The following is a 25,530-nucleotide window of genomic DNA, read 5'->3' on the forward strand; positions in this document are numbered from 1 at the left end:
TTTATTGATTTAGGGTTACCTGTTTCTTGGGTCACTTGTGGGTTCAGCTGCAATAAAGCTGCCTTTGGGAAAAATCTGCTGTTAATTGACTTCCTCTTTGACAGAGGCAGTCTCTCTTCTACAGAATGAGTGACTTCAGTGGGTCCAATGGAAATAGAGTTAATGTCTAGGTTATTGCTGGTTATAATGTCTCTGTTTTGCTTTGGGGATGCTAGCTTAAGAAAACTTGTTAAATAGGTTTGGATGTTTTTTAAGGGCCATTGTGAGGTTATATCTGTTCTGCTGCTAAAAATGTTTGATATTCCTGTCTTTGCCTCCCATTCTAATTGTTTAATTTGGGTATAGGCCAATTTATGCATGTTTGTGTTTTGAGTGGATTTGGAGGTGTGTATTGCTGTATGTTGCAACTTTGTGGAGCATCTTTGGGCTTATGTTGTATGAGGGTTTTGTTTGTTTTGCTTTCTCAAGGCTCTTGCAGTGACTGTGTATAAAGAATTCTGTGTTTCTGCAGTTGAAATTGTAACCGGTTGTTTCTTTGCTACTAGTTTAGGTTTGGCTTTCCATGTTGTGTGTGGCATATTGTCTCACTATTTTAAAATAGTGAGAAGTAAATACTTGATTTGGGGCCCCTCTTATTATTATTATTCTTACCCCCTGTAATACAAAAGAACTTTTTATAATAGCAGATAATCTGTTAATTAGTAAAGTTGTCCTTTTGTGACTTAGAAAGCTAAACATGGTAGCTGATAGCTGTATGTCTGTTGTGTTTTGCAATGTTACCTCTAGATTGTTGGTTCTGTCAGTAGGTGAATGGTGTTGACCCAGCTGAAATTCTCGCAGTACAAAACCAACAGCTGTCATTGCCAGCAACGCAGTCAGTACACGTGCAGTCCACTTCAACGTCGGTAGCTTTGACTTTGCTGATGGTCTGGGCTTGGACAGAGAGATGTTCTGTGTGCTCTCCCAGTCTGCATTCTCTTCCTCGAGCTGAAGTAGTAGCTGTAGCCACATTTGCTGTTCTTCCTCTTTTGCAGGCTCCAAAACTGCTTGTCTTTTTTCTGGTTCTGTCGTCTCGCTGAGTTCAGTTTGCCACAGCTTGGCTAAGATTTCTTGGGCATTAAATTCTCTTTTTCCTCCTCCATCAGGTCGTCTTTGGCGTAGAAGCTGTTCTGAGGCTGGCGAGGGCTGTGGGTTGGTTTCTTGATAGGAGATCCACGGTGGTGCTTTAACAGTTGTGTATTTGTTGTGCGTTGGTTGAACTGGTGGTGATAGAATGTCATGGTTTGAGATCCCCAAAATCTAATTCCCTAGTCCTATCCCCCTGTCACATCTCAATCTAATGTGAGATGGGTTTTTTTCCAGACAAAACACACCAGACTCCAAATGGGGGAAAGGGAATATATTACAATGACTGTACAAATAAATATTATAATACATTATACACATGATCACAACTATCTCTACCATGACATAAGTATTTACAATGGATCAGATCTCTTCTCCCCTCCAAATAAAAGTCTAGGAGGGAAGAAGGACAGATCCCTTCCAATCTCTAAGCAGGAGTATCTTCTACAGCAGCAATCTGTCTTCTTCACATGCAGCAGCTGATAGCTGGATTTCTGCCAGTACTCACAAGGGGGAAATCCAAGCCCCTCTCGGCCCCTTGACGCAGGCAAAGGGGTCTTCCGTGGGCTACGTTCACCCCAGACAAAGGTCGTTCCACCACGGTCATATCACGAAGTACAGGGGGTCTTCGTGACAGTCTGGTATCTTCAGGGAATTCAGATTCCCCTTTGCAGAGCTCCTGTGCTCTGCCTCAGGCTCCCACCTTGGCAGCAGTGGCGAGGGGGAGTGGCCAAGGTCACCCCTCTCTGCATTCCTCTCCGTCCCGGTCCAGCTTCCCAGGACGCTCTGAGCTTCTCAGCTCCTCTCTCTCTCTAGTGCTGTATGTCCAAGACTCCTCTCCTTAACAGGAGTCCATCTCCCTCCTTTCTCGGAGGTCTCAAGGGAGTTTGGGGGGTCTGGTTCAGTTCTTACCCCCAAAACTCTGTAGCTCTGCTGCTGACTCTCTTTTCTCGGCCCTCCTTCCAGGAGTCCTCTCTGCAGTGCTGCATGCCTCTGTTGCTTCGTCTTATCTCTTCTGGCCCTGTGCCACCATTTCTCCAGTCAGTGTTGGTCTGTCGCTACTCCTGCCGCTGCCCACGGTGGAGAAAACATCTCCCAGCATAACTACAGACACTTAGCTCAGTCTAACACTGTTCCAAGTGTCTGCAGTCCCCCCAGCCGGGGGCCGGGGGGGAAGCAGAGCCCCAAGGGGCTCAGAGCCCCTTTCCTTGTGGTGTCAGAACATGGCTACCACTTCTACCACCAAACTACAGCTCGTCTCTTCCGGTCTGGTTGTGGTATGTTTATATTTCACAGGAGTGCAGATTGGTTCAAATCTCCAGTGTCACCACCCCTTGGGGGTTACCACTTTTTCTTAGCTTCAGGGGGAAAACCTGGTTCAAACCACTACACAGAAGAGGCACTCTCACTTCCGTTTCACTGCTGGAATAAGTTGACTGTGTCCATGTTGCTGTGTGGTTGTTCTGCAGTGGTCTCATGGCTGCTGTGCAGCCAAAGGGCGTTAGTGGATGCCCTGACCCCTGTAACAGCAGTCCCTCCGTTGCTCCTCCATCGCAGCCCCCGCTGCTGCTGGTGCCCTAGCCCCTCTCCCCAGCCGCCTGGCTGTGTCCCCGCACTCTGTCCGCGGTGCTCTCACCTGCATAGCGAAAGGGAGCTAGCAGATTCTCTTGACCCCTGAAATAGCAGCTCACCTGTTGCCCCTCGGCTGCAGCCCCCACAGTGCCGGCGCTTTGCATCCCTGCCTGGCCTGGCACTCGGTGCAGGGGGCGCAGCTGTAAGCTGCAAGGCAGCGGCCGTCGGCATAAAGCTGGCAGCCCCCCACCGCCGCCACCGCCCTGGCTCCAGGCCATCCCGGTGCTGCACCTGCCGCAAACGCCGCCACTGGGTTGGTGGTACCGGCACATGGAGCACAGCGGTCGGTCTCCACAAAGCCAGCAGCTCCTGCCACCGCAGCTCCAAGGGTAGGCAGCGCGGCCGTGGGCGGCTCCACTATGAAACCGCCCGCCGGCCATGCTGTCACCCAGCTGGCACACTCAGCCAAAAGCCCCGTCGCTGAGCCCGCGCCGCCACTCCCCAAGCCCAGGTGGGGCGGCGCACCTGCGAGTGGCTCTGCCACGGATCCGGCTGCCAGCCACGGGACCGCCAATCTGGCAGCCCTGCACTGAGAGGCATGGGGTCCCATGGCAGCCCCGGTTGGCAACAGAACCCCTGCTGCAGGGACCGAGCTCGGCACGGCGGGAGGCCATGCAGCTGCGCATGTGGGGGGTGCACCGCCCGTGGCGAGTGCCGCGTGCGGCCCCGAACATGCGCCAATGGCGGCGGCTGGGGAGAGGGGGCAGAAAGGAGCACATGGTTCCAGGGTGAACCAGTGCCATGCGCTTCCAGACTACACACTGCCGCTACACTGTCCCCCCCAAGGGCTCCCCCTCCCCCCCATCCCTCCCATCTCTCTCCACCAACGTGCACCATCCCTTCTCTATTGTTTTCAGGCCACACGATTGGAGGGGGCCTGGGGCGAGAGCGGGGCTGGGGGCAAAAAGGTCTGCTGTCCTGGTTGTTTTTGCTTCTTTGTGATGTAAGTTCAAGGCAGTCATAACCTCTCTCCATGCTGCTAAGTTTTTGATAGCTTCTATATCACATTCACTTGTTTTTTCAATTAACTTGCTTCCTATTTTCCTCCAAGATAACACTTGGTGAATGCCAGATAAAGGTAGAGCTGGTTCATTTATGGAAATCCAATACAGTAAGTCCCAAAGTCTATTTTTTCTATATTTCTGTTCTGTTCTTTTAAAAAATGGATTATAGCTTCGGCTGTCTTTTTAATTTCTGAGGAAAACGTCCTCTTATGGAAATTCCTCCCTCTCATTTCGCCTGTTTTTGGTTACCTCTGTGTGCTGAAGCTCTGATGTCCTTTCTTCTGGTCCTTTTTTCTTCCTTTTTTGTCCCTTTTTGCAGAGGTAATCCAGTGCGCTGTATTCTTCCTTTTTTCCTTTTTAATCCTGGCGAGATGGACATCTCTGGCAGGCACCCCAGAGCTTAATGCTCCTGGTTCCCGGTGCCTGGTGAAGTCCCGATGTGGGCAGCCATCTGAGGTGTTGTTAAGGCACGAACCCCACTCAGACACAAGTGCCAGAGCAGAATTAAGGTTTATTTCAAAACACGTAGGTTTAAATACAGCGCTTAAACATGTCACATGATCTTCCAACCAATGACAATCAAGTATGTAATGAGCATGCGTGAGAACCCAGAAGACTACAACTTCCATGATTTCTTGTCACATTCTTCCTGCCACATCCCCTCTCTACTTTCCCTGAGTCATCCATGTGAGAGCCAGGGAGAAAAGGTGGTGCCTCTGTCCTTTCAAGAAATATACCCTCTGTTTGTCTTTTCCATTAGTTTTGCATCTGAGTCTCCAGGGTCGAGAGGAAGTGCTAAGCAGGACACCAAGTCTGGGCTTTGCTTAGGGAGAGAGAGCATGAGAAGGTGTCTTGCTTTCTGTTCAGTCTTGTGGAGCTCTGTACAAACAAGCTTTTGCAGGTATGCTCAGTTCTGACAGTACAGCTATTCATTCTGACTGAATGAAATGGCAAGACAATATGTATACTGATCTTTTCTCCTCCCCATTCTTCTTGCTCCTAAAAAATCCCCAAACAATCCAACACAAAAACCTTCTCATCATTCTACCAGCTAGTATTTTGAACCAACTTCTTATAACAAGACTATAATATGATAGTATTCCTGCTTTGCTTAACAGCTAAAGTAATAGTAAAATCTCTGAGCAGTTTGACAGAGTACCTGTAATTTTAAACATTTTCTCTTTCTGAAAGCTTTTTAGTGTTCAGCTCTTTACTGACATTCTCCCCTGTCAGTGTTGCACTTAAAGCAGTTAAGCAAGTGACGTTTGATTTATAAATTCTTATGCCCAAAAACTGCTGTGCATAATGATCTTAATATGCTCTATGAAAATGCACGCAACACCTAACTTAATAGAAGTGATTAGATAGATGACCATAAGAAAAGATAGGAATGTCAGAATTGAAGCTTTAGTACTTAAAGTGCCTCCCTCTTGCCCATAGGCAGAAATCAGAAAATCTATCAAAGAGGAGGAATAGAACCAAACATACCAGAAGTAGATGACTGAAACAAAAGAGACTGTACCTGTTTATTTATTCTGCAAATGATGTTTTGTGTGTACATTGACAAAATTAATGTGAGAAATATTGCTTTAGTAAAGCATAAGAAATAAAGGAAGTAAGACAAAAACAGAAAAAAAAATAAGGCAAAAGAGCTGAAAAGGTGACGAAATGGAAATCGAGAATGCCAAAATACGCAACACCAAAAATAGACTTTTAAAATTGCAACAAGTATATATGAGGAAGGATTCAAGAAAGACTGAATGAAGAATGAATGGGAAAAACTTTGCAGAAACCATGTCATGACCTGCAAAACAGGGGATGCTTATTTTAACTGGAATGAATGTGTTGAAAGTAAGTGCACCATCTCTTCTCTGCCAGGGTAACACTTCCACCACATAATAATGGGAGCCCTACTTGACCATGGGGCTGCTCATGGCTTCCTGGAGAAAAGGGCCTTCTCTTGTCTCACAGCTTCACAGCTCTGGTGGGTCCAAAGGAATGTATCTTCCCTATTCATAGGGAATATTTAAAACAAATCTGTGAGAGCACATAAGAAGTTCATGCATTATCAATTCACATGTACTTGTCTTCTGCCTCTCCAGGTGCTTGTAGTGTGTTTCTGTCCCTAATCAGGACACACAGAGCCCATGCCTAACCAGAAGGTACACCAGTCACACAGCTATGCATGAGGAGTATTTCTGAAAAGGAGAAAAATAGTAGTAACCAACATCTTAACCATTCCAAATGAGTGGTTGTATGCTGTATTTTTAAATTTCACTATTATTGTAACGGTTCTTTTCTTAGATGTAAAATTATTCAAAGTACATGAGAATGATGGAAATGTTCATTAGTATTCAGTTCTTCAGAAGAGCTCTTTTCTGTGAAAACTTGAAATACATTATTGTTGGTACCTTAACTCATCTGTCATATGGTGAATATAGATGTTAATGAACTGGATAATGTTAATATTAGGGAATAGATCAGTGAACAGATTTTTAAATAAAATTTATATGGTCAGAATTCTTCTAGACAGAACTGTAGCAACAGCACCATTGCTGTAATTTTAAAAAATATCATTCATGGCAGATGAGAGATCAATTTTAAAGCACTAGTAAATATTTAATTACATATCCAAAATTTAGCTGCCTTCCCACTACTTATTTGCTTGCTCCACTTGCCTCTGTGTTCTTCATTGGACTTTGATTCCTGCTTAGAGCATTTCTTGTAGTGTGTCATGTACAAATTGCATTGCTACACCATGTAAATATACTTGCTTATATTTCTCCCCCAGAGAAGAAGTCCACTGAACTGATTTCCCATAATCCAAATATTTTTAAAATATTATTTCTTTAGCTTTTTTCTTCTATGTTTCAGAGTCAAATAGATCAGTTTACATCTCTTTGTGACAATGCGTCAAAGTGCGAGTAGTTACAAAGGGAGATGTTTAACTATCTGGAGTCCATGCTCCTAGAAATCTATCCCTCTCTTAAGGAGTTGGCCCCTAACTAGATGAATTTGTGATAGATACAATAATTACAAACAAAAAAAATATAGATATTTTAGGTATTTAGATATTTTTCTAGAATAGCGTTTTCTTACTGGAATGTATTAGATTGACTATTAGTGAAAACAGAACTAGTCTACAGGTATCTTAATATCCAGCACTTAGAATTCAGTGTCATATGTTATATCCAGCAGGTAGAGCAGAACAGGGATGGGCAGGTCTGTGCATGTGTCCATAAATTTCCAAGGAGTTCTCAGACAAAAAATCTCTGAAAACAGGTTGTCTGTTGTCAGTAAAAGATGAGGAGAGAGGCAGGGATGGATTAGTACAGTTTGGATAGTTCATTTGAATGGTGTATACTTAGGACAGCCTGTGTGCAAATTACATTTGCATTTTTTAAATCCTCAGTTCCTGAAAGTATTTACCTCTGTTACATGATTGTGTTGGGGAACGCCTGCACATATAAAATAACATTAATGTAAATTCTTCTCTGCTTGGACATGCATGCTGGAAATTAAGGTCAAGCTGTTTTATCTAGGTGAATATTTTGTACATTTTTAGCACTTTTAATTTAAAGATTTTTCTCTGCTTGAACATGTGTTATGCAAATTAGGTGGTTGACTGCCTTGGGGGAAAGGGGTCCTTATTCTGTGTTGTTAAAAAACGCCAAGATCTTTGATTTCAGAGCTCTGTGCATTGCTGCTTTTGTCAGCGGGAGATGGTGAAAAACTGTGGTCGTGACTAGCCTTTTCTAAGCTTGAGGTAAGGTGGTAGAATAGGCAAAGATCAAATGTGCTTCCCACTTGGAGGGCTTGTTAGCAGCATAACCCACACAACCCTGTCCTTGACAGATGTTACACAGGTGTGTCTGAACGGCTCAGCATGGTTGTGTATCATCCCCCATAACGTCTTCCTTGTTTTTCCATACTCTCTTAGAAACTCCCTTGTTTAGCTTTAGAAAACTTCCACTCTTCTTCTGTGTTAGCTCTTGCCACTGTATAAGCAGAATAACAACTTCAGCATCGGGTGTGACTCTCTGATAGGGGAAGGTATCTCAGAAAGTCGAAAGCTATGTTCAACCAAAGTTCTAAGTCCTTTTCTTGAAAGAAGGCTCATAAATTCATCTGCATGTTCCTTAGCTTTTATGAGGTTCTAAGAGATAGAGTCTGTGGATTGAATTACTTTGAGGAGAAATGTTTCAGGATGGCTTCTTGAACTAAAAGAGGCAATGTGTTATTCTAGTCTAATAAAAAGAGGCTTCACTACCTGTAGCACTTTTCCTTTGAGGGAGGGACTACCATTCTACTGAGGCAGACATTTTGTGTTTAAATTCGGTTAACGTCAACCATGGTTCTGATTTGACCTCCACTGCACTGTAGAACACAAGAGCGAGAAAAAAAAAATCCAACTAGAAAAACCTCACTAGAGCTAAAAAGCAATGAGCAGTGTGAAAGATAAGAATTTCTATGTACAAATATACTGTAATATGATTATGTTGAAATGTAGTACTGTATATACTGTTTTAAAAAGAGCAATTTGATTAAGAAAAGTGCAATTGAATCAGCCCTCTCCTGAGTGTTCTCCCTGTGATTTTCTTTAGCCAGTAGAAACCTGCCTTTCTGGTTTATGAAGCCGCAGTGCTAACATGTAAAGAAAGATGTTATGACTCATTCGAACAATTCTTTGTTCTCTCTTGAAAGCATTGCCAATAATATTTTCAAATGTACTTGGGTTTATCCCTAAGAATGCAAGCCTTTAGCAAGTCTGAGCTTAATGAAAGGCAGATTATGTGATTTTTGTAATGCCATATGTAATCCTGTTAACATCTTTGATAGCTTTAGTTTGAATTTTGCTGTAATTTTATCAGGGAAAATAAATGACTTTTCTTAGTTGGCAAAACTTTCTACAAATGTGGTAAAAATGTATTTCAGGACTAAGAAGTAGCCACTTAGGGATTCATCAGCAAAACTGCTTTCTTGACTCCACTTGAAGAGGCAAATTACTGGCATGAAACCCTGAAATCATGTGACTTAAAATGAGAACTTGAATTAAAAATGAGGTTGCAGTGGTTTCTCCAAGGGTCCGTTTTACCTGAAGAGTGCTCTTCAGTGCTGGGAAAATATGAGGTTATGGAAGGTGAGGTTAGAAGGATGTGAGAATAGGGCCTGGCTCACATCCTGGCTGTTCCCTTGCAAAGGACTGCCTTGTGTGCACACAGGCATTGCTGAAAGATGTGAAAGGGATTGGTGAAAGGGACGTGGAGACTACAGCCCACAGTCTGTTTTGGCTGAGGATAACCAAAACACTGAGCATCTTGCTGTTGTAGAGGTGGAGAAACTCAGCCATTTTAAGTTGGATGGCTTTGCTCAGCATTTCCTCACAGCTGGACCATCTGCTTCCACAGGATCTGCCACTATGGAAGTGTTAAGTGAGCTGGTGTCGCGGTCTGAAGAGGGAACGGGACACGAGGAATGGTGCAAGCAAAGTTCTTTATTCACGTGTGCGCCCGATTCTTGTCCGTTCAGGCAGGGAAAGGGCCAGAACATAGGGTGGGGTATCAGACAGACAAACGGGGGAGCAAATCAGAATAGGGCACAGGCAAAAAGGGGAGGAGTGGGGGAAGCAGGGAGCAGGCAAAAATCTCCGCCAATCGCTGCATGCTTCTCTCCACGCCCGGAACTGTTCCCATCCTGAATCGTGTTCCGTCACATCTCACTCTTTCTTATTTGTTTGAAGCACGGCTAGAAAATATCTATTTTGATAGTCCTCTTACAGCCCGCTATGACACAATAGTAACAATACAAACAGAGAAAGCAAAATTTCAAAGTAAGTTAAAAAGGGTTTGTTTAAATGGACTTGAGGGAGGACAGATCTGCATCTTCCAAATCGGATTGGACAGCTGCATTTGCTGAGTAACTCCCCCCTAAAAATTGTTTCCAGCCCGAGATGCTACTGCTCCATGGTGTCTAAAAGCTTAGTGATATCACGTGGCAAGGGCATAAGTTGCATAATCAGTTCATCTGATTTAAGTTGAACTGCAGGGAATGGTTTAACATGCTAGGTTTAACATGGTTCATTCTAATTGCTGTGGTTTCCTGGCACCTGCTGAAGGGATGGGCTACGCAGGATGGAACTCAGTTGAGGGGGTGTTTGTTTTATCACAGCACCCTTGGAGCTTGCCGCCTTGTTTCTTGACAGTTCACAGGTGCACTGTTTAAGATCTGGCATTGAATTAAAAGTCACTTTTCTCCTCAAGTCTGGTGACTTTTTCGGGGGTAGCAGTTGTCCATAAATGTTAGTAAGGGAGCGGCAATCCTTAGTCCAGTGTCTGCCTTTTCCGCACCATTTGCACGACGTCTTCGGAAGCTCCATCTTAGTATTTAATTGTGGACAGTTCTTTTTATATGTCCTGTCTCACCACAGTGAAAACAGGTTTGTGGTCCAGCCAAAGCTTCAGCTAGTAGTCTTGCTTTATGAGAATGAGACCCCACATTGCGACATGCCTTGACCATGTCCATAGGAGTAGGATCCCTAAGAGTTCTTAGTATTTGCTGGGAATTGTCATTAGATTGCTCTATAGCCAACCTTAACAATAGTGCATCCTGAGCTTCTGGGTGTTTAACTTGTTTTGCAATGGCTTTCTTTAGCCTTTCTGCAAAGTCTATGAATGGTTCTGTTGGTTTTTGTTGTACTTGTGTGTATGAAGGTGTAGGTTCAGCAGCCCCCGCAATGGTTTGAATAGCTTGGAAGGCTAGATTTTTTGGAATGTCTAATTCATTCATAGGAATCTTGATTTGGGCCTCATTGGAAATATATGGGCGCACTCTGAAAAGCCTATTAAAGGACTCCAGGACTGGGGGGTCCCTGTGGTTGTTGAGTTTCGCTGGGCATGCTGGCGAATGCGAGTTTGCCATTCATCTAGGAAAAGTGTTGCTTGCATATTAGTGAAGAAAGCACTTATTAAATCCTTTATGTCATTTGGAGTGAATGTGTAAGCAGCAAAGAGTGAACCAAGTACCCTTATTACATAAGGTGAGTTTAACCCGTAGACAGTAATAGCTTGTTTTGTATCTTTCAGAACTGGGAGGGGGATTGGTTCCCAGACAGGGTGATTGTTGGGATGATAAAATACGGGAAATGCTTTAACCAAATTCAAATCCTCAGCTGTTGATGCTTATTCCTTTATGTAAGACCATGTGCTCCTCTGGGCAGTGGCTGGGCAGGGACAAGTACATTTGCAGGGTGGTGGTACTGAAGGGGTTAAAGTGCCAGCTACTGGCACGGCGGGATAAGCGGCGCTGCCATGGGGAGGGGGGCGTTGGAAAGGAGTACATGGATGCGGTGGGGGTGGGGGGAGGGGAGGGTTTTTTTGGCCGGGGGGGGGGCGGAGGAGGGAGGGGGTGGGGACGTGGTGCCGGCCGGGCTTGCGCGGGCGGGCTGGGGGGTGGTGCTGGCGGGAGAAGCGCGAAATCTTTCCATGCCGTTTCTCCAACGCCACACGCGCTCCCGCGCTCGCTCCCCGCTCTCCTCGGCTTCGCCCGCGCGGCCGCTTAGCTCGCTGACGCCGTGATGCAAAAGCCGCTGGTATTCCGTGCTTTGTTTCTCCCTCCCGCTGTCCGTGGTCTCCTGCCCCCCCCGCCACTCCAGGACTCCCGGGGCTTGTCCTTTTTTGGGGATGGGGGCTTGGATTTTTGCTCAGATTCTTGGAGATTTTCATTGGAACTGGTTATTTGATGTTGTAGCATCATCAGAACTAACCTCCAGGCAATCAGTGCTTCAATAGCAATTTTGTCTCCCCTCTCTTTCGCTTTCCAGATCTTATATCCAATTTTCTCCCAGTCCTTTAGAGACATGCTGTCGGAGACAGCTTCCCCTCCATTTTCAAGCCATTTAGCAAGGGCTTTTGCGGATTTTTTGTCTAAGGGGTGTCCGTTTTCCAAAATAAAGTCTTTAAGCTTGCGGTATACAAACTTTTGAGGGGTAGATAGCGAGAGGCCCACTGCGAAATTACGTAGGCTTCTGTTAGTCCGCAGTTGGTTTTAAAGTTGATTTTGTGAGGGTGGGAGATGGGATTAGAGGTTTTTCCCGGAGCTCACCTTTCTCAGTGCGGTGGCCATCTTGCCATGATCTGGAGTTCAGCCGGGAAGGACCAGCAGGACGGAAGCGCTTCTCTCTGCGCCGTCTGAGCCCTTGTGGCATGGGGGAGGTTTTCTTAAGGTAAAAACCTTTACTTTTGCCTGACGCTGGGTGCCATTTGTTGCGATCCGAAGAGGGAATGGGACACGAGGAAGGGTGCAAGCAAAGTTCTTTATTCAGGCGTGCACCCGATTCTTGTCCGTTCAGGCAGGGAAAGGGCCAGAACAAGCTGGGACAAGAAAATAAATTGACAGGCATTTGTGCCTAGCAATAGATGCAAAAAGCAGTTAAAAAAGCCTTTTATCTCTGAAGGGAAAGAGAGGAGGCTTAAATTTCAACCAAATCAGGTTTGAAATGTGTATGTTTCTTGGGGATAACACACTAGCTTTAGTGTCCACAGAAGGAAAACTGTCCCAAAAGCTTTATGTAGAAAGAGTATGTAGTACTGCAGTCCTCAGCTGACTGAAGCAGAAGCCAAGAAGGGTAGCTGTATTCTAAGCTGGTGCAGAGTCATATAAGTTGAACTCCTGTGAGGCTTAAGCTTCTTTGATTGCAGGAGTGTGTATTGTTATTGTAAGATGCCTGAATGGGAAATTGACTGCTTAATCTTTGTGGCTTGATTAGTGTTTCTTAGTGCTGCTAATAAAACCAACTGACGCTATGAATAATGCTGCTGGTCAGACAAGGAGTGGAAAGCTCATTGAAAGCAAACAGAATTGAAGCTCAGCAAGGCTTGCATGGGCCCCACTCCATGTCTCCTGTAAATCATGGTGCAGGTAATCCTTTCTATACCTCCTGCAAGGATTTACTGTCCACACTGTGGTTAACCATGTCAAAACCCACTGACTCTAAGTGGCTGATGGTGGAGTTCCTTTTGTCTAAAATATTCTCTTAATGTTTAGTGCCTAGTGGAAAGTGTTGCCATCCTTCATCCACATGCGATGTTAGGAGTCAGGGCTCAAAGTAAGAGCTTCGCCCGTGCCTGTCTAATTCTAGGTTCCCAAGACATTGTTGTACTGTTTAAATGAAAATGGAAATAGTTACAATGTCAAAGGTAATTTGCCTTATGTGACGAAATCACAGAATATGTTGAGTTGGAAGGGACCCATCAGGATCATTGAGTCCAGCGTATGAATGATAACTATGTCCTTCTTAGTGGGGTGCCTCCTCTGCTTCTTTGAATAACAACTGATTTAAAAATAAGGCAGTACAATTATTGCTTGCATTTTTTGTATTTTTAAGATGTGTTTTGCTATGTTCTGTCTTTTTGCTGCAGTGCTCCCGATAGTCACTTTACAGTGATTCTTGTCTTTGTTCTGACAACCCAAGTTCAGTTTCCTGTTGAGGAATCTGATGATAAAATCATTGTGTTGCTCTGCTTTATCCAACATGCTAAAATGAGATTTAGTGAATTTCTGCTTACCTTAATCATATTTTTTCCCCAGATAGCTCTCTGTTTTGTGGCTGATCATTAAGGCTTATTGTACATGCTGGGGCCCCCTGGTGGTCTAGTGGTTAGGATGCAGCGCTCTCACCACTGCGGCCTGGGTTCGATTCCCGGTCAGGGAAACTCCCCCGGGCAGATGGAGCTCGTCAGCCCTGTAAGGCCGTCCATCTAAGAGAAGGTCACTCTAAACAAACCTACGTCCTGAGGACCTCGCTGCCACCGTCCGAGCTCGCTCGGCCCCGGCAGATGAACCTCAGGATTAAAGGGTGGGCTCAGTTCAGCGCACACTGTGTCTCACCTAAAAAAAAAAAAATCCATTGCGCAGGCTCGAAGGGTAAAGACCTTTCCCAAATCTTTGCTCGCGAAGACTGGCCATACTGTACATGCTGAGAGAATATGTAATTGCAGTTGCTTAGTGTAAATAACCAGTATGATGGATTTAGACACTGAGAACCTTTCCAGAACATCTCCTGGTTTAAGCAGATATATATTAAATCTGGTAAATAGCATGGATATGCAATTCCCCATCTTACCAGAGATGTAAGATATACCTTGTCATGGCTTGTTTTGAATGTGAGTGGCCACCTGAAATTGTTGAATTGCTCTTGCCCTTGTGACTTGTTATAAAGCCTGACCAAATGCACCTGCTGAAAAGAAAAAAGAATAGATCTTCACTGTTGTTATGTCATTGATACTTTACCAACAAAGCTAAATTAAAGGATTTTTAAATCAGTGTTCCTTGCTGGTTTAATTTTGAAATTATTTGTTTATAGGCTAAAAAGTGGAATAGTGCAATCAATATCCCACTTCCTCTTCCTTCTGGTGATTTTACTACAGTCTAGTAGTTTAAAAAATATGAAGCAGTTAAGCAAAACCTAATTATGAGTTATGTCCATATTTTCTTGTGGAACTTAGGACTGTAATAGTCAAAGGCTCTACCTGATTCTGATGGGGGATCATTCTGTGCAATTGTTCTCCATCTTCCTATCTGTGTGTTGTTGGCTGCCAGGCGAACCGACAAATACGAGGCACTCAGGTGGAAGACAGCTTTTTATAATGCATTCTCAACAGGACGACGTTGTTTGCAATATTGTCCCCAGTTTTGTCTGCAAATACTGTAATAGACACCTAATGAAGTACTATTCAGGGAAACAGCAGGATTATTTCAATTCAGGGTGCTAGACTGCTCCCCCTTCTACTATCAAAAATATTTAAAAGTAAAGCAAATAAAACTAAATCTTCTTTACAAAGATTAGTTACAGAGCAGCTAATGATGCATAACTTAGATCTTAAGGGCAGTTTTGCCTCCTAATCTCCATTGTCAGAGTTTGTTTGGGGTTTTTTGTTCTTTTTGTACTGTGTAACAGCTTCCTAACAGTATTTTACAGAATTATTGTTCAAACATGTATGAGGGCAAAATATTTCCATCTGTACTGCTGAAATTTTTGTTAAAGGCACTGCGAACTGCCTCTTTTTTTTTTTTTTTTTTTAGAAAGCTAATTAAATGCATGAATGCCACTGCACATAGCTGACAAAAGCAGAGCATCTTTGTGAATAGACTCTGTAAATTCTTTCCCACAGAAGTCAACGAAAGGGTCGGTTGTCCTGGGCTACGTATTTCGTCACTTAAACCTGGTGGAAATAGATTACTTTGGACTGCGCTACTGTGACCGAAGTCATCAAACGGTGAGTAAAACAACACAGCAGATTGGATTTTCCACATATGAAATTTACCCTGTTGTGCTATAAATGCCTGTAAAGCTTTGAATTGTCATACTTTCGCTAACTTTCACTATTTCCTTTCTCTGGCATCCGGTAATAATTTCTCTGTTTGTTTGCAATGGAGTCTTGGAATAGCCACTAGTATCTTAGATAGGAACATAGTCAAATACTGAATGGTGTTGAAAACTAAGTGAAGAAAGTATAAAGAGTAAAAAATTGTTATATGAAAGTAGGATTAATATTTTTTCCTCTTTAATACTGTGCCATGAAGCTAGTGCTTGGTGGTTTACACTGTCCAGCTTCACTTTGCCCAGCAGTGTCTGGGAAGTTGTGTCCCTGAGTGCATAAGAGCCTGCTTCCCTTGGAACACTGCTAGATGCCTCTTTCAGAGTGTTTGGCAGTGATATTTTCTCTCTGCCTGAACCATCTCTGTGTCCTTGAGCCCATATTCTCTAGAGCCTTCTTGGTAGGGACTCACCAGATGTCTGAGGCTTTTTCCACCAGGAGATTACAGTCCTAAATAGACAAGAAGATTGAAACCAGGCTGAGATGTTTCAGCCGAAGCAGACAGTGGCTTGTGGCAGCACTTGTCTGGAGTGCCCCCACCCTCCCAAATGGCCTGTCCAGGGTTACTACAGGCAGAGGTGAGGAGCAAGGGATGCTCAGCAAGAGAGATTGGTGCTGTATTCACAGGGTGGTCTTCATATTCCCTTAATTTTATTAAGGGAATAATGCTTGGCCTATGGTTGAATTAGATCAAGCAGTTACACTTTTGAAGCCAATGTTCTGTGATTAGAGTACTGCATAAGACCCTGTTTCGTTTAAATACAGTAATAAATTGGGTAAATATTTGCCAGTTTCTTCTGTTAAGCAGAAGCTGATCATGTAGAGACTGAATTCGGAACAGTATTAGCAGAAGATTACTGATTGCTGCTGAGAGCTACAGACTACCCCAATCACTGTAACTTCTGTGCTGTAGTCTAGACATTTCTGAATTCATTTCCTTGATAAGCTTCCAACCAAGTTTCATTCCATGGAGATGAAAGCTGTGAACTAAAGGTAGACTGTTAATAACAGTATTTTTGATTTCCTGAGGAAGCTGAGGTGTGAATGAAGAGCAGGTAGGTATTTTTTGCTCTCAAAAGTGTTTTCCTTTTTCCTATAGGGGCAAATAAAATAGAAATGGCAGTTACTGGGAATATTTCCAGAGGCATACACAGGATGTATTTGATGGTGTATATGACATTATGAAAATAAGAGCATCTCTTTCCTGGAAGACCTAAACCATAAAAGCACATTTTAGAACACATCCTGCTAACAGACTGGATGTTTTGATTGTATGATATTAGTGTATTTGTGTTGTGGTGATGTGCATGGGCTGTAGGCCAGAGCCCAATTAACTCAGCTTCTCCACATACACATGCAGCCTTTTTTTTAACTTTTTCTCTCACGTGATGCTGCAATGGTGTAAGTTTAATGTTAGTTTCAGGCTTTGTCCTCTGACCAGCCCAAGGTCAGGAAGGCACCATGCTTCTTGATTTTCCCCTGGATTAGGAAGGCGTTCATCCCACTTCTGTCATTCACCTGCTCTTGCACCAACACAAATTGTGTTGTGTGGATACAGGAGGTACAACCAGAGACCAGAACTGTGTGCCACCTTTCAGAGTGCACCTGCTGTGCCATGTAGATGCTGCCACAGTGAGTGGCCAAGTTTGTACTGCTGCATTTACACCTGAGTTATGTTGTAACAAAATATTATGAAAATGCCAGTTCCTCATGTTTGTCTGTGTAGGGGTAACTAAAAGCTGATTCTGTTTCATCTAAAAAAGTTCATAAATGAGTCAAAATGTGCTACTATGTGTAGTTTTATGTGATTTATGGCATATGGTTTAATGTCGCTAGCTTGCTATTTTTAGTGAAATCTTGTAAACTTTTAAGAACGGGCAATATAAATGGAAAGTTTCCAAGTGACAAACACACCTTGTGCTTTAGCTGTAAACATATATTCAGTTGCATGCTCACTGTGGCTAAAACTCTGTGGACTGTTGTGGGAATTAGTCCTGTAGTGGCTGGCAAGAAGCCTAGATTTGAATTTTGGGTTGGATATTTTTTGGATCGACCACAGTAGATTTCCTAAGGGAAGAGGAAAAAGGTTACCTTGCTAATTAGTTTTAAAACCATGCTCCTGAGTTAGAGAGAGAAAAGTGTTTGGAGGTTTGGCTATTTATTAATACATTGCTTGTGGTGGGGAATGTTTTACTATTTGCACTGTCAGTTTTTTTTGTCACACTATATATTTAACTGAATGATGAATAAAGCAGGGTAGGCAAAACTATGTATTTTAAAGAAACAAACCAGTCACAAAAGAAACATTTTTCTTATTAAGGGTTTGAAAGAACTTGTTTAGTTATTTTCCCCATTACTTTTGCATGCCTCAGCACTTCCAGGTGGTCTTTTAAGAGCTGTGTTGGTGTGCTACCTCTTATGTGGGTGGTTTCATAATTATTTTAGTAGTATGAGTAGGGCTCTGATCAGTGAACAAGGTTTCACTGTGCTATGTACTGTATGAATACATAACATTAAAATGGGCTCTTCCCGAACAGCCAGCAAACTAATTAGTCTGTGTGAATAGCTGGATGCAGCAAAGGGATTGACAAAACTGGGTGGCACTGGCAGGACCACGAACAGTAGGATAAAGCATAAATTGGATGTTCCTCTCTCTATGGTAGTAATGTGATCATATTGCACCAATTTTGCTTTGCTGACATTCCGGTTTTCCCCAAACTCTCCATGGTAAAAGGAGTGTTTAATTCACAAAATCCAGCTCTGGGGATTACAAATTGCTACCAGAACAGCATAAACTATATCTATCTTGTGCTCTGAAGAACACAGGACTCCTAAGGAACAGCAAAAAGTGTCATTTAATAATTAAATAAAATATAACATTTAATAATTAATTAAAAATTCTGTGATATAAAATTACATCCAAAGGGACAGATGGGTTCAACTAGTGCTGTAAGTTGTCATTAGTGTTTCCTAATCTCATAGTACTTTTGTTGACAAACTACATGGTGCTTTTTAATGTCGTGCACCTTTTTTTTTGGTGCAAATACTTTGAAAGAAAGACCAGTTTTCTCTGAGTGCCATTGAGTCTCTTAGTGTGCTTTATCATCAGTCTTCTCTTCTTCAGACTAACAAGGCCCAGCTCCCACCTCTCTCCTCATCAGAGAGATGCTCCAGACCCCTCATCATCGTTGTTACCCTTCACTGGACCCTCTCCAAGAGCTTCTGGTCTCTCTTGTCTTGATGAGCCCAGAACTGAACACAGAGCTCCAGATGTGCCTCACTAGGGCCAAGTACAGGGGCAGGATCCCTTCGCTTGACCTGCTGGCCACACTCTTCCCATTACAGTCTCTCACCATTTTGATATTTGGGTAAACCATTGGCCCAGTGATGTACTTATCCTGCCACTCTCCTGGTTCCTGCTGTGCTGCAGCTCCCAGGTGTTCTCCACATAATCCCTTTGCTATTGCCTTTATGGCACTACCAGGGGTCTTTAGGACAGTAAAGCTAGTTACTGTTCTGGAAGGAGGCCAGTATTTTCTTGAGGCATGCAAAAGACAGAATGGAAATGACAATTTTAATGCATAATATCCAATGAAAAGCTGAGCAGAATTTGATGAGGGAAAGGGTAATTTTGAAGCCCAAAGGCATTCCCATGTCAAATCCCAAGAGAATCAGGCTTTTTTAGCATCTTTTACAAGAAATTGTACAGCAGGCTGTGATGCTGCTGATACAGTAGCATACTGATACTCTGTTAGGCTCTAAGAGGAGAAATACAAATACAGAAAGCTGTATCACCGTGTTTATTCATACTGGAGTAAGCCCTGTCTCTATACCATGGACCCACCCTGCAGTGTTGATGTGTTTTGTTTCCCCTGCTATGAGGAAATGTACCAAACTGGATAGGGGAGTAGATTGAACAAGCTGTAATGTAGCTTAGCTATGGAAAGAAAGGCATAATTTTAGCAAAATTTTGTTTGCAATCAAAAATGTTTTTCTCTAGGGAATTACTGTCATACAGTGCACTGCGTATTCTGACCTCAAGATCTTAGTAAAACAATTGAATTGTACTTAGCTTGTGTATTGTTGAAAGGATTTTTGGTTGGTTTTTTTTTTTGTGTGGATTTTACCTTTGTCCACAAGCACAGTATACTAAATTATCTAGGAAGAAAAAGACTCGTTGTGCTTTTTAAACTAGATGACATAACCAGTGGAAAAAAAGTGGAGACTGATGCTGTTGACTATAAGAAAGAAATTTTAGAAGAATGTTAGTGGATTAAAACAACCTGGAAAAAGCTGGTGGTCAAGTGATGTATAGGTAGTAAGAGTAAACTTTTAGAGTGCAGCAGGATGAATAGGATATTCACATTGATGATCTGATACTAAATATAATCAATATAGCTTCACATTCTAATAAAGAAAAGACAGAGATGTTAAATACATATTTGTATGTAGGAATTGCCTGAAGATTTTTACATTTCTTATATAATAGGGACAACTTGAGCTTAGCAGCTTTAGGTTCTTTACACTGAACATTTGTAGAAAAAAACCTGACACAATTCTAATTGTTAGTGTTGTCTTAAGTTGCATAAAAATCTTGATAATTTCAGATTATAATTGAAAAATGATGCATTTTCTCTTCAAACTTGTGTTTTTTGCTGTTGTAAATGTGAGAAAAACCTTACACGTATGGCATGATGGGTATGGCTTCGTAAGACTCTAATTAGGGCAGTCCAGGATTTAGTTTGAAGTTGACAGATTTTTCTGCACCATTGATTGATACCACAGAAAACATTTTAACCTAGTTAATATTTTGTTTCAAACAGGTTAATGGAATTTGAAACAAATTTAACCCTAAGCAGATACAAAAAATGAAGATTCCAGATTTGTGGTAAAATGTTTGCAGGCATTTAAAAGGGCTAAATATGAAATGCTGCATGGAGCTTGGATGCATACTGCTTACACATCTGGCTTATATGAGAGCCAGATTTGTAAAACTACAAAGGACAGAAAACCCCATTTATTCTTTATGCTATAACTTCAACATTTTTTTAAAATCATTTCTACCCAAAAATTTAAAGGGAATTATTTCCTTTAATTACATTGTACCTTTATAATTAGTCTTAGTAAATAAAAAAATATTAAAATAATACTATATTGTGTTTGTAAAGAACAATTAGTAAACTAGTAGCCATCTCTTTAATAATTGGATGCTTGCATTGATATACGCTATTAAAAATTATTATTTTTTCTCCATTTCTTCTGTATATGTTAAATACTTCTTTCAGATTCACAAAATTTGACTCGTGCAGCTATTTGGGTATATGCTGCATCCTCCATCTCCTTGCAACAGTGGTGAGATGTTTGTAAGTCTGTGCAGCAGAGATACAGGTGGGAAAGCACTGAGAAGTGGCACACTGGATGCCAAGTAGATGAAAGGAGTGAAGGCTGAGCATCAGAACTGCTTTGGCATTCACAAATGTAGGGTTTGTTGTCAGCAACTGCTCTGCAAGTGTGTTGAATTAATAAGACAGTGAGTTTTTTGTTCCATTTCTATTGGCATTTTAGCCTATGAGCTTGAAAGTGTAACTATACCCAGAACTATTTATAGGTATATGCAAACATTTAACAAGTATCTAATACACATTACTATGTATGCTCTGAGGGGTCTGTTGTTGGGGTTCTTGGATTTCTAAATGTTCCCATCTTTATTGTCTGACTTTGGCTTGAAAAATGCCTTTTCATTATCCATGAAATTCCATTCATCCTTGGCTTACAAATAAAATGTTAGAAATCTCTCACTCCTCCCCCCACCCCTTGCATTCTTCAGGAAAATTTTGGCAGCCTTTGAAATAATAAATAGCTATACAGTGATTTTAAGCGTGGGTTTGCAGCACTGCCACAATGCTAAGTACTTACTGGAGAAATGAAAAGGCAGATGAGATTCTTGTCTCTTCCCCACCACGCTGAAGTGTTTAGCCTCACCTGCGTGCACCCACATATTTTCTCATGGCAGCTGATACTTATTTTTACTAGTATACGTAGCAGCAATCTGTCTTCCAGGGATGAGGGATGAGAGGCTCCTGTCTGCTCAGTTTGGAGGGAAGGAAAGGAAATATTTAGTGATATGAATAAACAGATTTCTTCCCTCTCCTTTCTTCAGATGCCCTTTGAATCTGAAGTTTTCCCTTTGAATTTTGTCCCCCTCCCCCAAGATTGGAAACTGCCTTCAGAAGACCACACAAAGAATATAATTTTACTGCCAGTCAAGTACGACCTAGTGAGACTTAAGTTCCAATGTGACTGTGTTTTGATTGCATTGTCTCCATGTGTCCATATGCTCTTCGATTACTTGGCCAAATCCTAGTTTGTCTCATGGCAGTCAGTGAATCACATGGATACCAAGAGGCAATGGAGTTCAGATTGCAGAGAGACAACCAGAAATCTGTAACTGTTCTGTACTCCACTTGCAAATTTGAGTGTTGATCCATTAATATTAATTTTTTTTTATTTTTAATTTTTTTACAAAAAATCAATCTACCTATGCATGTAAAGCTCAACTGCAAAGAGGACTAAGAGGCAATGTATCTTGAAGCCAATTTCAGTTTAGTTCAATTCAGGAGAACTTAATGAAGGAGTTATTCTCTGATAGATTTTGATCTGATTTTGAAACAGGATAGTTTTGATATCTTACAGTGTAGCACAGAGTTGTCAGACTTAAGCAAGTTATACTCACCGCATGTTGTTCATTTTGTGATGCCAGTTTTGAGGAGAGGTCAGACCAAATTCAAACCACATTGCATACCCAGAATGTGCACTGCAGATTTATTTTGCCTTTTTTCTACCTGTTGACTGTAAAATCTGTGTATCAGCCTATTGTGCTACCTTAGATTGTTGCTGATTTGGAGTACTAATGGGATATTTGAGCAAGCGTGATCATTTCTTCTTCCCTTCCCACCTTCTCTTGAGGTTAAGAGGGTTCATTTTTGAATAGTTATTGGATGTATTTGATATAAGCATGTACTGAAGACATTTTTCATTCAAAATTCAGGAAATTTTCCTAACAAACATTCTAGGATTTGAAATAACAATGGCCAAGAGGAAGGTATACTGCTGTTTCTGTTGCAGATGGATCAGCAGCTAATGGAAGTTACTAGTTTTTGTGTTCTGTTGAAGTAATCACAGAATCACACAGATTCATTAAGTTTGGAAGAGATCTTCAAGATCTTCTAGTCCCATTGTCAGCCCAGCACCACCATAATCACCAATAAACCATGTGCCCAAGTGCCACATCTAGACACCTCTTGAACATTTCCAGGGATGGTGACTCCACCACCTCCCCGAGCAACTTATTCCAATGCCTGACCACTCTGTCAGTGAAAAAATATTTTCTGGTATCTAATCTGAACCTCCTCTGGTGCAATTTAAGGCCATTTCCTCTTGTCATTTCACTGGAGACATGGCAGAAGGGACTGACCTCCTTTGAGGTAGTTGTAGAGAGTAATGAGGTCCCCTCTGAGCCTCCTCTTTTCTGGACTAAACAACAGCTCCCTCAGCCACTCTTTGTAAGACATATTTTCTAGAGCCTGATACAATGATAGTTGTTTATAGCCACTTATTAAATTAGTTGCTTGTGATTTTCCACTCAAATACTTCGCAGTGTTTTCTCTTCTTTCTGCTACTTATTCATTCTAATCGCAATTTTGATTTTTTAGACCAGAGAAGTTCGCTGGGTAGAAGGGGGAGATTTTTAGATTAATCACATTATTCTTATTCCCTATAAGATTAGTTGAGGGGTGCAGGTAAGAAGTTCTTGTGTTTATTGGCCTGTGTAGTTCCTCAGCTAAAAAGGGGTGGGTACAAAGTGAGTAGATTGAATTTGCCTTTAATGACTCCCTCTAGGAACTGTGTTCTGCAGCCTTTCCAATTCCAGTGTTTTAAGATGGGGCACTAGTCTGAGCTGGTGCAAAAAGCTTGTGTATGAGGGAAGACAGCTGAAGAAAATACAGACAAGAATGGTCTTGGCAACTGCCTCTGCGCTTTGTTCCAAAACTGAATCACAGAAATGTCAAGCTAAGGAAGAAATAAGTAGCTGGAGGGATTACAAGAGCAGGATGCTGGTGACCTGTGTAGCCATAATGTGAAGTACACATTTTGCTGTTCTGTGGTCAGCAGTAACACAAGGATGACTTTTATTAGATGTTTGATAAAGGTGGGGTAGAGTAATCAGTGAGAAATTATACTGCAGATTGTCTGTCAAACGTTATGGGAACCTAAGTAACAGCTCATCTCTCTGTGGTGCACCAAGCATACGTCGGTCAGTTTGATACAGTTGTCCAGCTAGTGCTGTAAACACTTTGGTGGAAGAGTCTGTGCCCTCCCTACCTTGGTGCAAATTTCTAGACATCTTTTCTCCCTGCTCTGTGAAACCCTTTATGAAAATAAAAATTAATTTTTCTTTGCTTAGTGTGCAGCAAATTTCTTTACACTTGATGGGTACTTGTCATAGAATCGTAGAATGTTTTGAGTTGGAAGGGAGCATTTTCCATGTTGAGTAATTAATTTTTGTAATTATCTGTCTCACAGTACTGGCTGGATCCTGCAAAGACGCTTGCTGAACATAAAGAATTGATAAACAGTATGTATCTGAACTTAAGGGGCATATCTGAAGATGAAGTAACAGAGACAATGTTCTATCCATACAGCCTGCACAATATTTATTTTCTAGTCACAGCAGATTGATAGTTCTTGAACAAGTTTGTTATTGCAGTTCTTAACTGTATCAAAATTTCACACATAGGTTGCACATGCTATCATTTTACAGTAATTTGTGTAATTTTTGTCTAAACATTTCTGCATGCCTAAATTTTATTTTAGACTAATAAGTGGTGCTATTCTTAATTTGTATAATTAATTTATAGTAGCTGTGATACCTCTGTCATAGTCTAGTGTACCATAGTTAAAATAGATTCACTTTTGCTTGTGAAAGTAAAAATAATGCCTCTTTCTGATAATAGAGTGTCTGCTATTACTGATAGTCTTCAGATATTGCAGATACAAGATCTGTTATTTGTATTATAATTAAAGAACATGATTTGGAGACCCTTTAATAAAAGATGTAGAAGTGGGGCACATGTGGAATAAATGTAGCTGTAAGAATTTTGGTACTGAGTTATCAGGTTTTTTTAGAAGAGCATTTTTAGAAGGTGAAGTAAAAGAGCTTTTCCAAATATTTCTTGATTGAATTGACACATAATTAAAGTTGCTGTGTAAGATATTTGAAAGTGTGGAAGAGTATTCCGTATTATAATTTATGACAGAGAATCACATTTCATGCACAATTACATTTTTCAAAAAGCTTCAGTGGAAGAAGTACTTAGAGGTCAAAATCAAGCAGCAAAAAAATTATCTTGGAGAAATAGTAAGTTAGAAATGGAAACTAAAGTGAAAAATTCAGAATAAGCAAAAATTCCAAGCAGACAGACAAAATATAAATAAATAAAAGACTAAAAATAATAGTAAAAATTTTTTTTTTCCCTCGTGTAATGAATATAGGTCTATGGATTTGCTATGTGGATGTTACACTTTTTCTGAAACTCTCAAGTTTCATAAAATATTAAGATAAGCTTCTTAGTAGCTGTTTTGTAGTCAACCAGTAACAGTTCATAACAATAACAGTTCATGACAACTAATTTTTATACCAAATGTTTTTTTCACTCAGCTGGACCACCATACACTCTGTATTTTGGCATTAAATTTTATGCAGAGGATCCGTGTAAACTTAAAGAAGAAATAACAAGGTATAGTATTCAATGAAAGGATAGTTTGTTGTTCTCAGACTAGTGATGTATTTCAGCCAGGTGCATATTGTTGTGGTGTGTCTGGGTTGTTGTTTTTTTGCTTGAACATCTGAATGTTTTTGCTTGAACATCCAAATGTTTTTGCTTGAACATTTGATGTGTAGAAAGAAAATTGCTATGAGATTCACAGTGGCTGGTGTGGACAACTGCTGGGAAGCCCAAGAAGAAAAGGTGTTCTCTAGTGCATCAAAAACCAAAAGGCCTTGATGTACATTTGTGGTGGTGGTGTTTTTTTTGGTTTTTTTTCTGCTTTTATATTGTGCTATAATCAAGTTTAGAGTTTACTTGGATATCAAATGTAAATACAATGAATATTCTTCTATATTGGCCATAGCAAAAATTCCTGAGCTGTTTTTCAAGAAGATTTCTTTGGTCTTTCTAAAAATATGTGAAGGAAATTGAAGAGTTACATGCTTCTGATTCTTTTACCTAAGCTTGGCCTCTACAAAATATGAGTATGTACACAGTAACACATGCACATGCATGCACACAGACACATGCACACACATGGTTATCTGAACTCTCACACCGGGTTTT

At 41.5% G+C, this 25,530-nt stretch overlaps 1 protein-coding gene across 6 annotated transcripts in view; it reads left to right on the forward strand.

Moving 5' to 3' along the window:
- The window catches only part of EPB41L4A (erythrocyte membrane protein band 4.1 like 4A), a 142,586-nt gene that overhangs the window by 51,853 nt on the left and 65,203 nt on the right, over positions 1-25,530 (forward strand). For all 6 annotated transcript variants that reach the window (XM_064641649.1, XM_064641651.1, XM_064641653.1 and 3 more), the window contains exons 2-4: positions 14,930-15,034; positions 23,720-23,771; positions 24,855-24,933. In XM_064641649.1, the coding sequence (XP_064497719.1) occupies positions 14,930-15,034; positions 23,720-23,771; positions 24,855-24,933 (236 nt within the window). The remainder of the gene's footprint in view (positions 1-14,929; positions 15,035-23,719; positions 23,772-24,854; positions 24,934-25,530) is intronic.

Source organism: Pseudopipra pipra, chromosome Z, assembly GCF_036250125.1.
Source record: "Pseudopipra pipra isolate bDixPip1 chromosome Z, bDixPip1.hap1, whole genome shotgun sequence".
In the NCBI taxonomy this organism is placed as follows: domain Eukaryota; kingdom Metazoa; phylum Chordata; class Aves; order Passeriformes; family Pipridae; genus Pseudopipra; species Pseudopipra pipra.